Source organism: Artibeus jamaicensis, unplaced genomic scaffold, assembly GCF_021234435.1.
Source record: "Artibeus jamaicensis isolate MK-2021 breed Jamaican fruit bat unplaced genomic scaffold, CSHL_Jam_final contig_700, whole genome shotgun sequence".
In the NCBI taxonomy this organism is placed as follows: domain Eukaryota; kingdom Metazoa; phylum Chordata; class Mammalia; order Chiroptera; family Phyllostomidae; genus Artibeus; species Artibeus jamaicensis.
This window is the reverse complement of record NW_026521930.1, coordinates 11,059,719-11,073,211: the sequence shown is the minus strand read 5'-3', so window position 1 is coordinate 11,073,211 and position 13,493 is coordinate 11,059,719. Positions and strand designations below refer to the sequence as shown.

The 13,493-nt window shown below is 44.2% G+C and overlaps 1 protein-coding gene and 1 non-coding gene across 3 annotated transcripts; one reads left to right on the top strand and one right to left on the bottom strand.

Moving 5' to 3' along the window:
• The first annotated feature begins 214 nt into the window (after window positions 1-214).
• Window positions 215-13,054, top strand: MEFV (MEFV innate immunity regulator, pyrin). 2 transcript variants are annotated; one of them, XM_053671807.1, is made up of 10 exons: window positions 215-516; window positions 3,770-4,585; window positions 6,241-6,620; window positions 7,044-7,139; window positions 9,458-9,688; window positions 10,092-10,114; window positions 12,107-12,222; window positions 12,399-12,431; window positions 12,776-12,826; window positions 12,969-13,054. In XM_053671807.1, exons 1-10 carry the CDS (start codon window positions 240-242, stop codon window positions 13,052-13,054), a joined length of 2,109 nt encoding a protein of 702 aa, XP_053527782.1. In that variant the 5' UTR covers window positions 215-239. The 2 variants fall into 2 exon arrangements, with proteins under 2 accessions (XP_053527782.1, XP_053527781.1); XM_053671806.1 differs by having other exon boundaries at window positions 12,776-12,972.
• LOC119056287 (U2 spliceosomal RNA) lies at window positions 2,814-3,004 on the bottom strand. The gene has a single exon (XR_005083855.2). It is a non-coding gene; the product is annotated as a U2 spliceosomal RNA (small nuclear RNA).
• Window positions 13,055-13,493: the final 439 nt, after the last annotated feature.

Genomic DNA, 13,493 nt, shown 5'->3' with positions numbered 1-13,493 from the left:
AGACCACGTGTGGGGCCGGCATCAAGTCCTCCAGCTGGAAAAGTGTCTGAATCTGGGAGAAAGAGAACACAAGCCACCAATGACCTCTTATAGTCTCAGTTCCCACCAAAGCACAAAGCATTTCCTGTGCCTTTTCCGTTATTTCACAAGTTCTCGCTTACACCCTGGGCTCCAGGACAGAGGACCTTTTCTCCTCCCAGAAGCCAGACAGCTGGCTCTAACCTCTCCTGGTCAATACTATGGCCAAGACCCCTAGTGACCATCTCTTGTACTCCCTGGAGGAGCTGGTGCCCTATGACTTTGAAAAGTTCAAGTTCAAGCTGCAAAACACCAGCCTGGAGAAGGAGCATCCTCGGATACCCCGAGGCCAGCTCCAGACAGCTAAGCCAGTGAAGCTGGCCACTCTGATGCTCACCCACTATGGGGAGAAGTGTGCCGTGCGGCTGACACTGCAGGTCCTGAGGGCCATCAACCAGCACCTCCTGGCAGAGGAGCTCCACAGGGCGATTGGTCCAGGTAAGCAGACCCCATGTCCCCTCCTCTGCTAGCTGTTCTTGAGGTGGAGTGGAAGAGACAAGAACTAGCACTCCAACTTAGGGGCTAAGAGTCCCAGGTCCACCATGATGCTAGTGCCTTTGCTAAGTAAAGCCCTTTGTCTCTGGAGCTGGATTAGCAAAGCGAAGGCTCCCAATGGCTTAAAAAGGGCAGGGGCGGGAAGTGGGCAGCTGGAGATTCTGACTCGGAAGGATCAGGAGAGGTAGGAGCCAGACACCTGATTTCAAAGAATTCCTCATGTTGTTTGTGATCAACACCTGTGCACAGACAACTATCCCGGTGAACAAAAATGGCTTGCTAACTGATCATATTAACAGGGTTTATAGGTGATCTTTGCATTGTTAACCATCTAATTTCAGTTATGAGTTCTTCTTTAACATGTTTTACAAAGGCCACTTTAAAATCGTCAAGGGGACTTTCTCCTTTTTCTTTTCTTTCTTGTTTCTTCCTTCCCTCCCTCCCTCCCTGCCTTCCCTTTTCTCTTTTCCTCTCTCTTCCTTCTCCTTCCTCTGCTACCCTCTTGCTGTACTTTCCAATTCCGTTATATTGTAATCAAATAATGTGGCCTATTTGATTTCTGCTTTCAAAGACATTTTAAAGATTTGGGGGTGGCTAACACATGGTCAGTTTTTAAGAATATGCTTTGGTGTTTTAATTTTTCTTCGATTTCTACACTTTGAGAGTGCATTAGAAGTACTTTTAATGTTTCTTTGTGGTAGAAAAGTTTAAGTAACTTAAAAATTCTCTGCTCTTTGAACTAATGATAGAACTAAACCAACTGTAATCTGAATCTGGATTAATTTGATGAATAGAATTACTTTTTTATGTTTTAAAATCTGGTTATTAGCAAGTTCAGGGTTTCTCACCAGTTCTTAAGCCATCTTTGGTAACTTATGTTTTCCTACAAAGCCAACAGCAAAGTGCTTTAAACAATTTTAAAATAACTTTAATGAGCTTCCTCAAACCAAATATTAAGGGCTAATCACAGGTTATCTTCATTTCTTTACTAGAGTAGTAGTTTTCAAGTTATATCCCAGGATGGAATTTCAGGGATTATTTAGAATATTAGCAAATACTTGATTCAAATTTTATTAATTTTTAACTTAAAACAACTAACAAATTCATATTAAAATGTATCAGTAATAAAATTTTAAAATGCTGAAGGCTACCAGTGTGATAGCTCACACTGTGACTTGAACTCCTCTTTGTGTAAATCTTGGGACTAAGCCTTTCCTGTCATTTCTGTTTTATTAAACAGTAACCTGAAATTTCAGGGTAAGCTGTTTATTTAAAAGAATTACCATTTACACTCACTTATCTGTGGGAGTCAGGATTTTCTTCACCTCATGAAACCAAAGGGAAATACAGATAGAAATTACTTTATGAAGTTTTAACTGTCTTTCATAACCTCATTTCAAATTTTTATGCAAAACACTTTTTATCGAGAAATAATTGACATATATTACTGTATAAGTTTAAGGCATACATACAGCATGCTGGTCTGATTTACATATATTGTGAAATGATTACCACATAGTTTCAGCTAACACCCATGTTCTCATACAGTAAGTGGGAACTTTTAGGATTTACTCTCTTAACAACTTTCCAATGTATCATACAGCGGTGTGGAAATTCTGCTCCCCCTAATCGTCTAGGGGCAATACCACCTAGCACCCTCTTCAAATAAAATTGCTGTCTTGAGGTTTTTCGGACTGCATGACTAATGGGAATTGGAGCAGAGGCCTAAAAGAGACCGCTGGTGTTTACAAATCTTCAGAAGAGATTTTCCTTCTCTGCTGTATCTAATGTCAAGATCTATAGGTACACCTTCGTGCTATCCTCTTGTGTGTGGAAGGTTTTCTTTTTTTCCTTTAAAACTTTTAAATATAGATTTTCAAACATACTCAGGGGTAGCAGGTACTATGATGAAGCCTCTTTGTACCCATCACCCACTTCAATGATTACCACTATCTGACCATTCCGAATACAGCTGTTCTTCCCTTGCTTACTATTGCTCAATTACAATTACTATTGTAATTGAGTTTTGTTTTTCTGAGACATTATTTATTTGTAACTGCAGTAGCATTGGTTGATAACATGTTTCAAGTGTACATTATAATTCAATGCACTACAGCATGCTCACCACCAAAAGTCTAGTTTACACCTAATTCTTTTTTTTTTTTTTTACATTTCCAGAAAACTTATTTGTATGTCCACCTAGATGAACCTTACTTTGAAACACTGAAAATTTCCCCCAGAGAGGGTGCACCATTCCTGGAAGTATTGCAATACCAGATGGATGCATGAAGTAGATGGAGCAAGCCATTATCTCACCTCCTAATTCCAAAAACCCACTTAATATCTTGTCCTTGGGTAGAAAATGTACCAGATATTAAACTGATAGGAACAGGTGCTACATCTGATCTTAGCCAAAAGGCTGAGAAGCAATATACCTGTTAATTCTTCATTGATTTTATAAGTGAATTCTTTATTTATTGATTTTATAATCACACACAAATTCATACCAATAGCTACGGTTCATTTATTTTATGTATGAAGAATTCTGTTTTTAGGCCTGTCTGGCTTAGCTCAGTGGATTGAGCACAGGCCTGTGAACCAAAGGATTGGGGTTCAATTCCCAGTCAGGGCACATGCCTGGGTTGCAGTCCAGTTCCCAGCAGGGGGTGCATGAGAGGCAACCACACATTGATGTTTCTCTCCCTCTCTCCTTTAAAGACAAATAAATAAAATCTTAAAAAAAAAGAATTCTGTTTTTTGAATTCTCATATTGGAAATAAATTCTTCTGCCTAAAAAGTTTAAAGATACTATTCAAAAAATATATAGCAAATAGTATGTTTTCATTTAATGGTGACTGCTATTGTCTAGAATATTCAGAACTTTTCTCTTTTTTCAAGATTTTACTTATTTTTAGACAGAAGGGAAGGGTGGAAGAGAGGGAGAGAAACATTAATGTGTGGTTGCCTCTCACACACCTCCTAATGGGGACCTGGCCCACAACCCAGGCATGTGCCCTGAATGGGAATCGAACCGGCGACCCTTTGATTTGCAGGCTGGCACTCAATCCACTGAGCCACACCAGCGAGAGCCAGACCTTTTCTAATTTCTGTGTGGATTCTCTCTTCTGTCTCTTCTCCCAGCCCTTGGCCTAAGTACCCAACATTTTCATGCCTTTGCATCACCTTGTCTTTTCAGAATATCCGATACAAGAAAGTGGCACTGACTGTTTGGCAATGTCTTGTTTATCTGGGGAGAATAAGCCCAAAAACCTAAGGATACCAGATGGCCTGGAAGGTGACAGGCAGCAGCCAAGTGGTGATGGGACAACCAGCCAGCCCGAGGCTGGTAAGGGGCCCCAGAAGAAGCCTCAGGGTAAACGGAGAGATCAGAAGGGCTCAGAGGGCCTGGATGTCCAGGGCAAGCCAGGCCCTAGGAGTGTAAATCTGTCTTCCAAGAGAAGTCCATTCCCAGGCAAGCCACAAGGGGAGAAGGGGAGCAATTCAAGTGTCAGACTACGCAGGAATGCCAGCTCTGCAGGAAGACTCCAAGGACTTTCCAGTGGGTCACCTGCTGGGTCCCCGGGCAGGAAAGAATGCAAGATATCTGAACCATATGTACCTTCAAAAAAGAATCGACCCAGAAGTCTTGAATTTACCATTTCTTCAGGAGAGAGAGAACTGCCCAATCTAGGAACTCTTCTGCCTCAAGAGAAAATCATAAGTGAGAATCCTAACTCACCAGCTATCCTCCGCAAAGTGGCCACTCTGACTGTAGGGGCTACCGTAGCTCTGAAGAAATGCTCCAGAAATCCAGAACATTCTGCAACCCTGGATGGGGAAGCATTCAGGAATGTGCTTTCCAATATGTCATTGGCTGGAGAGGAGAAGACCTGGGAGCATCCAAAATCCACACCTTCAGAGAAAAACAAAAATGAGGAACCAGAGACCCCTGGGACCGCGGGGGAGGCAGTAGGCAGTGAGCCTTTAAATCCAGGAGTCCCTCCATCTTCAGGTAAGAAAGGACCCCAGAATCCAGATGACTTGACATCCTTAGGGGTGGTGACCTGTGCAGATATTCCTCCACAAACCTTCTTTTATCCCCATTGTACTAATGTTACTGGATCCCCCTGGGTGCCCCCGTGAGGTCCCCAACCCTTTGAGAATCTGTTGGAGGCTGTGAATCCTGAAAAAAACCTATAAATGCACATCTTCACAAAATGATGCCTTAAATTTCAGTTAGTTATTTCTTACACACTCTGAAGTCCTGCTTTAGAATTCTAAGGTCTTCATGGATCCCAGGTTGAGCACCTGGAAAAGACTGGGTAAAAATGTCCCCTTTTCTCAATAGCCCTATGGCCATATGTCACGGAACCAAGAATCCACCATTTGCCTCTCAGGGAGGAGAGCTGTTGGCCAAAACCCCAGGTCTCTTTTATACAAACGTGGCAGAAATTAGAATTATGCTGGGTTTTGAATGACAGAAACACCATAACAGTAACTGAAACAAGAAAGAAGTTTGTTCCTCTTTCACACAAATGATACACAGGTCGTCCAGGGCAGATGTGGTACTCCGTGGGCCAGGAATCCAGGGTCCTGCTGCTCTTCTGCTCATCAAATTTGCTTTCAAGCTCATGGTCTCAAATGGTGGCATCCTCATTCCAGGGAGCAAGGTAGAGAGACGAAGGAGAATAGTGGCACTTAGGGAAGGTTTCCAGAAGTTTCTAGAAGTTGGTCATGACACTTCCATTTACATCCCTTTAGCCACAATGTAACCAAATGGCCACAACTAACTGCAAAGGAAGCTGAGAAATGTAGTTTTATTTGGGGTAGGGTTGAGTCGGGGGGAGCAGCCATATGGACAGCAATCAATTCTACCACAAGGGAAGGAGGGGAGAACAGTTATTATGTGGCCTCTTGCAGTCTCACAGATATTTTATAAATTTCTGGAACCCTGTGAGGAAGAGGTGGAAGGGCATTAATGGGTTGTGTTTCTACTTCTTCTTGGAGCTCCTGTCATTTCTGCTTCATCAAGTTGTGCTATGGCCTCAGGGTAGAGCTAATCACAGCTGTATGTCATCACGGCAGGCGACACCCTTTAGCCTTAGCCTAAAGAAAGTTCCCTTCTTTACTTTCATTTAATACTTCCTGAACGTGGGTGTGAAAGGTGGTCCATTTGTTTCCTCATTCAACGCAAACTTCCAAAAGACTGACCATGTCACGGGGACGCTGCCAGGATCTGGAGGTCTGGCTATGAGCCAGTCGGTGTCCCCCAGGAGTACCCACTCAAGTCATGAGTAGCCTGGGTGGTTTTAAGTGGTAAAGCCAACGCTGGTCAAAATGTCTTGCTGTCTTTATATTATCAGTTAGATCAGTAGATGTGTGGGAAGGCATAGAATTAAAGCAAAAGGCCTTTCTTTAGGATAAGTACCCAAGAATTCCAGGTCTCAGGACTGTCATGAGATCTAGCCCTTAGCTCTCAATACCAGGGACTTGTCTGTTGCCTTGCTGGAGGGAAATCAGAGGAGGACAAGCTAGGAAGTGGCCACAGTCTAACAGAGAGTTTGTGTGTCTTAGGCGTGGGCTCTTTCTCTCCTGTGCTTTTGCATTACCGCTTTGTAACATCTTGGGTTTGTCACTCAGGAGATTTTTCCACTGCCATGTCCCTAGGGAGGCCGCAGGATGAAGTTGTGTGTCCCCTTTGCCGTGCCCAGGAAGGAGACCCGGTTGGTGGCACTTGTGTGCACAATTCTTGCAGCTGCTCCATTGATTCTAGGGATCCCAAGACCTCGGGTGGTTGCTTGCCCAGCTGCCCCAGGTACCAGGCCTCACTCCCAACAGAGAGCTCTGGAGACCCTGAGCGACAGGAGGGCCTACTGATGGCCTGCCTGAGCCCTAAGCCCCTGCCACAATGTGAGCGTCACATGAAGCAGGCCCAGTTGCTCTTCTGTGAGGACCATGGGGAAACTATCTGCCTCATCTGCAGCCTGAGTCAGGAGCACCGAGGCCACTGGGTACGCCCCATCGAGGAAGCTGCTCTGGAATACAAGGTAGGACTTCCTGCCTGTGGGCCCTTCTCTGCTGAGCACTTGGATATGCGGGGGCTTGCTTCATTTTCCCAATGACTCTAGGAGGTTGATATGTTAGTCACCATTCTTAAGCTGTAAATGGCAAAAACATAATACAAACCAGGATAGCAAAGAGAGAATTTACCACTTCATGTAGCTCAGAGGTCCAAGGCCTCACTTCAGGTATAGCTGAATCCAGGTGCTCACAAGGTCATTGGGAATTTCTTTTTCTTGCTTCTGCTTCCCTTGGTGTGATGGATTCATTCTTTCCTGGGCACCCCTCCACTTGCTCTTGGCTGCACACCCTCGGCTTTATTCCCCAAAGCAGATTTTCCCCTCTAGAGCTGGCACCAACTAAACATAGCAGGAGACAAGTTTAAGCTTCAACAAGTACTCTTTGTCTAGGAGCAAATTCAGAAGCAGCTGGAGCATCTGAAGGAGCTGAGAAAATCTGGAGAAGAGCAAAGATCTCAGGGGGATAAGAACATAGCAAACTACCTGGTAAGGCCGAGGACATTTCTATGGCCAGTCTTTACCCGGGTTCACCTCTGCAGAAAGAGGGAAGGGACAGAGCATAAACGAGGGTCCCCAGGGTTCTTCTCTGGTTCATAGGGAAGCAGAGCTGATCACATATTTAGAATTACCTGCTCTTGAGGGGCAAAGGGCAGGAAGGTAACAGGTGTCCAAGGATGAGCTCATCCCTGCAGAGGGGAACTGACCACCACAGGGAGGGGCATCTCCAAGGATGCTCTTACAATTTCTCATACTCATCATGAAACGGTTTAGAGAAACTAATACCAGAGGCTGTGGTTCAGGGATGAGACTGACAAAAAGGAAGGACTTTTCAACTTGAATACTTTTCTTTATTGCTTTTATCATGGTTGTTGTCTGTTTTAATTTTTTACAAAAACAGTGTTGATTTTTAAAACTCAGATGGTTAAAGTACACATTTTCTATAAAACCACAGTTTTGCAATGCCACAAATTATTGGCCTTCCTCTGTGGAGATGTACAGCCTTTCGAATGTGTAAATTGCTTCCATTTCACCTGCAAGTGAAGGCACCTACTTACAGAGCCGTGATCTGTCTGATTCACTTCTGTTGGCTGGATCCCATCTCCTCCTCCAGGTTCCAAACTTTGGTTGGGACCCATCACATCATAATGGGAAACAGGCAAAGAGGACACAGTGACACAGGCCACTGTGGAAACAACATGCTATTTTCAGAACTTCTCCTTTTTTCAATCATCAAAAAAAAAAATTTACTCATAAGAAAGGGGGAAAAAAAGCTCTTCTTTATAGCATCATGCCAGCTAAAACAAGTATAGAAGAATAACTGAATTAGAAATTTTCATTATATAACCACCAATATAAAAATTGACACCAACAGGAATTCTCAATGAATGCTTAAATTTTTAGATCATTAGAGTACAGGATATTTACACACTCTCAAAGCATATTCCCCAAATTATTTAATAACTATAAAGGAAATAATGTATATTACAGTGCAGAGAGACACTTCCTTAATCAGGTAACTGATCCCAGTATTGCAATAATGGTAATGGGCAAACTAGAAATTCTTTGCCTCCCCATGAGATATGCTAGGAAGACCACAGCATTAAATATGTGGTACTCTGGTCCATAGTGCTTAACCTGGATTTAATCATAAGCAAAATTATCAGACAATTTTAGGATATAGGCCACTAAACAAAACAAATGACCTGTCCTTTAAAAAAAGTCAACATTACGGCCAACAACAACACCAAAAAGTGAGGAGGAGTGTTTGGTTCAAAAGAACAGGAGTGAGTCCTGTTCTCTTGAGCCAATAATGAAGAGATTTCTTAAGTCCAGTCTTAGTGGATCTGAAGGGCCCTTGCCCTTCTTGGGAGAAGGAAAAGGTGCTCTAGAGCCACGTCACCTCTCCACAGATGCTTCCTAGTGATGATGAGAAATAAGGCAACAGAGCTACTGGTTGACCAGTGTGCGATGGTAGTGGAAGTCAAGTTCACTTACATTCAAATAAATGGACTGACGACCCCATTCAGAGCCATACTGAGAAACTTCTGCATGCCATCACTTGGGGCAGGGGACAGGGAGTGGAGAGAAGTTTCCCTTCTGGAGAGTTTGGTGGTCATGATCTTGTCCATTTATGACCCCAAGTATATGCCATCCTCACACTAGCTTTTCAGGAAGGAAGAAGGGGACATCAGGTATCTATGTTCTGTGGCTGCAGTAACAAAATACCACCAACTGGGTGGCTTAAACCACAGAAATTTATTCTCTGGCAGTTCCAGAGGCTAGAAGCCCAAAATGAATATCTTGGCAGGGCTGGTTCCTTCTGAGGGTCCTGAGGGAAGGGCATATTCCAGGCCTCTCTCCTCAACTTGTAGACACCTGTCTTTTCCCTGTCTCTCTTCACATGATGTTTGCCGTGTGTGTGTGTGTGTGTGTGTGTGTTTTCCCTAATTTCCCCACTCCAGTGTGCCCTCATCTTAACTAATTACATCTGCAAAATCCTTGCTTCCAAATAAGACTATATTCTCAGGTACTAGGGATTAGAAATTTGATATATGAATTTTAGAGAAAACCTAATTTAACCTATAATAGGTTTTAGGGCATTTTCCAAGAGCCAGTCCCTTTTGCCCTCAGTCTGTTGTGAAAGATTCTGGTCCATTTTGCCTCCTGCTCTGGAATGCAAGCCTCTAAGAGGCCAAGGGAGCCTGCCTCTTATCTGCCTCCAGGAGGTGGGCTTCTGGTGATTCCTGAAGCACACATCCATCCTACAGCACAGACACCCACACCTCCCTGTTTCCTGTTCCCAGAAACAAACTGAAATCCAGAAGCAAAGAGTCAGGTACCAGCTGGAGAAGTTACACCGCTTTCTGGAGCAGCAAGAGCAGCTCTTTATGGCCTGGCTAGAGGAACTAGGCCAGACCATTGGCCAGGTCAGGGAGACGTATGACAGCCAAGTGTCGAGGGATATTGCCGATCTCAACAAGCTAATTGAGGAGCTGGAAGCCAAGCAGTGTCAGCCAGAATGGGAGCTTATGCAGGTGAGTATGACTGGACCAGGCATTGACCTGTACACCATGCCCAGTAGGATGACATGGACACCCAGTACTGACATCAGCTCTGTCCGGGTCCTTGGGGCCAATGGTGGGACTTGGTCTTGGTGACCTGCAATGCCTCTTATGCCCAGACCCATCTATCTGATAAGCTCTTAGGATCCCAGAGCGGCCCAGAATCCAGGGGTTCTCCTGGCATCTCCCAGAGGAGATCAGCAGGACTTGGGTGCAGTTATGTTGCAGGCCACAGCTAGGTTGCCACCTCGGGGAATTAGAATTAGAATTGGGAGAGGTACCCCAGTTTTGCTGATGTCCTGGGGCCAGAGAGGCCAGTGGTCAGTGCATCCCATAGGAGTACAGTAATGGAGAGCTTCCCTCTTTTCTCTCCTAGGACATCGGAGTCATCCTGCACAGGTATCGAGAGGTCCCTTGATGATCCCTTGGGTATCCTGCAGGAAGCATTTGGTGAGGAAGTCCTAGAATGGAGATGTTCCCAACCCTGAGTTTGGGATTCCTCCCCAGGTTCCTCCCATTTCCTGCAGCTACCTAAGGCCTTTCTGGATTTGTGTAGGGAAAACAGGTGTATGATCAGGAGGGAGAACATGAGCTCAAAGACTGGAAAGAATAAACACAGCTTGCCATGCTGATGGTGGCTACCTAAGACAACTTCCTAATAGATTGTGTCCTATGCAATTCGCCTCATGAAAACTGTTCCTGCAAAGTGCTTGTGGCCTCATGGAGGAAACCACGTTCCAGGAGTGGAGCTGCTAAGCCCAGCAGGCAAGGGAGGATATCAGAGTGAGGAGGCTGGACATTACAATCACCCCAGAAGCCTTACAAAATCCTGACATCCAGGCCCTAGCAGATGAATTAAAGCTGAATCTTCAGGGGTGCAACCCAGAAATCAATTTTTAAATCTTTTTTTGTGGCAAAATATACATAACATAAAATTCACCACTTTAACCACTTTTAAATGTACGCTCAGTGGCATTAAATACATTCATATTATTATACAACCAACACCACCATCCATCTCCAGAACGTTTTCATCTTTCCAAATGGAACTCCACACCATTAACCCCTCCCACCCTGAACCCCCAGCAACCACCACTCTACTTTCTGTCTTTGTGAATTTGACTACTCTAATGACCTCATATAAGTGGAATCATAAAATACTTGTACTTCGATATTTGGCTTATTTCATTTAGCATAATGTCTTCAAGGTTAATCCATGCTATAGCAGCATGTGTCAGAATTTCATTCCTGTTTCAGACTGACTAATATCCCACTGCATGTATATATCAAATTTTGTTTATCCTTCCTTCCATCAAAGGACAATTAGATTGTTTCCACCTTTTGGCTATTGTGAATAATGCTGCTATGGATACTGGTACAGATATATGTGTTTGAGTCTCTGCTTTCAATTCTTTTGGGTATATACACCCAGAAGTGGAATTTTTCTATCATATACTAATTATATGTTTAGTTCTTTTGTTTTTTGAGGAAGCATCATAATATTTCCCACAGTGTCTGTACCATTTTACATTCCCACAGCAATGCATAAGGATTCAAATCTCTCTACATCCTTGCTAACACTCATTTTTTTTATTTTTATTTGATTGATTTTAGAGAAAGAGGAAGGAAAGAGAGAAAGAAAGAGAAACATTGTTGTTCCACTTATTTATGCATTCACTGATTGACTCTTGTACATGCCCTGACTTGGGATCGAACCCACAATCTTGCGGTATTGGGATGATACTCTTACCAATGAGCTACATGTCTGTTTTTTTCTTTTTTAAATTTTTTTTTTTAGATTTTATTTATTTATCTTTAGAGAGGAAGGGAAGGAGAGGAGAGAAACATCGATGTGTGGTTGCCTCTTGTGAGTCCCCTGCCGGGAACTGGCCTGCAACCCAGGCATGTGCCCTGACTGGGAATCGAACCGCGATTGTGTGGTTCGCAGGCCCGCACTCAATCCACTGAGCTATACCAGCCAGGGCTTTATTTTTTTCTTAATAGCCATCCCAATGGGTGTGAAGTAGTATATCATTGTGTTTTTTCCTCATCAACTATCATGTTATTTCCATAGAAAGAAAAAGACTAGGGAAGTATAATTAATTTGACATAGATAATTCTGGGCTGAACATTTCAAATCAGAAGCATTTTAAGGCAATTCTTAAAACTCACTGAGAAGTTAATATCAGTGGTTTTTAAAACTCTCTACATGATGCAAATCCATGGCCAAACTTGAAGACCATGATTTAGAACTTGAAGTCCAGGGAGGACTTTCTTTGCAAAGCCCAGGCTGGGCTAGGTATAGCCTGTGGAGGTTGCACCTCCCATTTTATGAGAACTTGGGCTACTCCCATGCTCCAGCCCTCTCTGGACAACAGTTTTTGTTTCTAGAGCCAAGACAGTGACTATCCCTGAGCCATGGACCACTCCTCTAGAGGTAAAAGAAAAGATCCACCTCCTCCACCAGAAATCAGAGTTTGTGGAGAAGAGCGTAAAGCATTTCTTGGGTAGGTGGGCTTGTGGGAAAATAGGAGGTACCTGCTCACTTCCTCCCTGAGATCCATGTATCCAGGAGTCCCTGGGCATCCCTTCTCCACCTCTCACAGCTTTCTGACTCTGCCTTCAGCCTCCCCCAATCTGTCTCTAGCTGGCAAACTTAACTCTGTCTCCCTTTCTCCTTTAGAAACCCTGCGTTCAGGAATGGAAACCTTCAATGGTAAGTATGGTGGTGGTAATATGTGCTGTTATACTGTTTATTTCTGGGCATTATTTAGAAGGGAGCAAAGCACCTGTAACAAAGGCAAGAGAAAGGTCACAACAGGCCCTCATAGGCTCTGTGCAAGATTCCTTTAGAGGGGGGTCAACTCATCAGACCACAAAAGCCTCCAAAGCAGGCCCAGGAGCCTAAATGGAATGGGGTTATATCCAAGCAGAGGAATCAGGTTCCTGAACATCGGGGTCCTTGTCTTTCCTTGTTGTGAGAACCAAGGTAGATTTAACTCTCAGAATGGGAATACTCAGGATTTCCCCACACCCCCCTCATCTCCTTTTTCTCTGTAGTTCCAGAACTGATTGGTGCTCAGGTACATGCTGGTAAGTGCCCAGTTCAAGGTGAGTGGCCTTGGCCTGATGGGTCCCTGTGCTGCCCCTGCGTTCCAGAAGAGCAGCCCTGCCCATGTTTCCTGGAGGTGGGGAGAACCTGTGGGGATGTTGCCCATGAACCCCTTGCTAGGTATTCTCATTATCTCTGCAGTTAATGTACTTCTGAATGAAGAAACTGCCCACTCCAACCTCATCGTCTCTGATGACCTGAAGAGTATTAGACTTGGAAACAAGTAAAACCATATGCCTGACAATCCAGAAAGATTTGCTAGCTGCATCATCGACTTGGGCTCTCCGAGTTTCCTCTCTGGCCACCATTACTGGGAAGTGGAGGTGGAAGACGAGACAGCGTGGGCCCTGGGCATCTGCAAGACATTCATACGCAGAAAGGGGAGCATGACTTTGTCACTGGAGAATGGCTACTGGGTGGTGATGATGATGAAGCAAAATGAGTACCAGGTGTCCACCTTTCCCCCAATCCACCTGCAGATAAGGAACCCCCCAGGCATGTGAGCATCCTCCTGGGCTACTTGGCTGGAGACATTTCCTTTTACAATGTGGCAGCCAAATCTCACATCTACACATTCACCAGCTTCTCTTCCTCTGGGCCCCTTCAACCTATCTTCAGCCCCGGAACACATGATGGAGGGAAGAACATGGGTCCTCTCACCATCTG

Bases quoted from the DNA above. Each gene is read 5' to 3' on its own strand.
- MEFV (XM_053671806.1), top strand. From the start codon at position 240: ATGGCCAAGACCCCTAGTGACCATCTCTTGTACTCCCTGGAGGAGCTG. The intron at 7,140-9,457 runs GTAAGGCCGAGG...TCCTGTTCCCAG, and splicing joins AGAACATAGCAAACTACCTG to AAACAAACTGAAATCCAGAA. The intron at 10,115-12,106 runs GTATCGAGAGGT...TTTTGTTTCTAG, and splicing joins ATCGGAGTCATCCTGCACAG to AGCCAAGACAGTGACTATCC.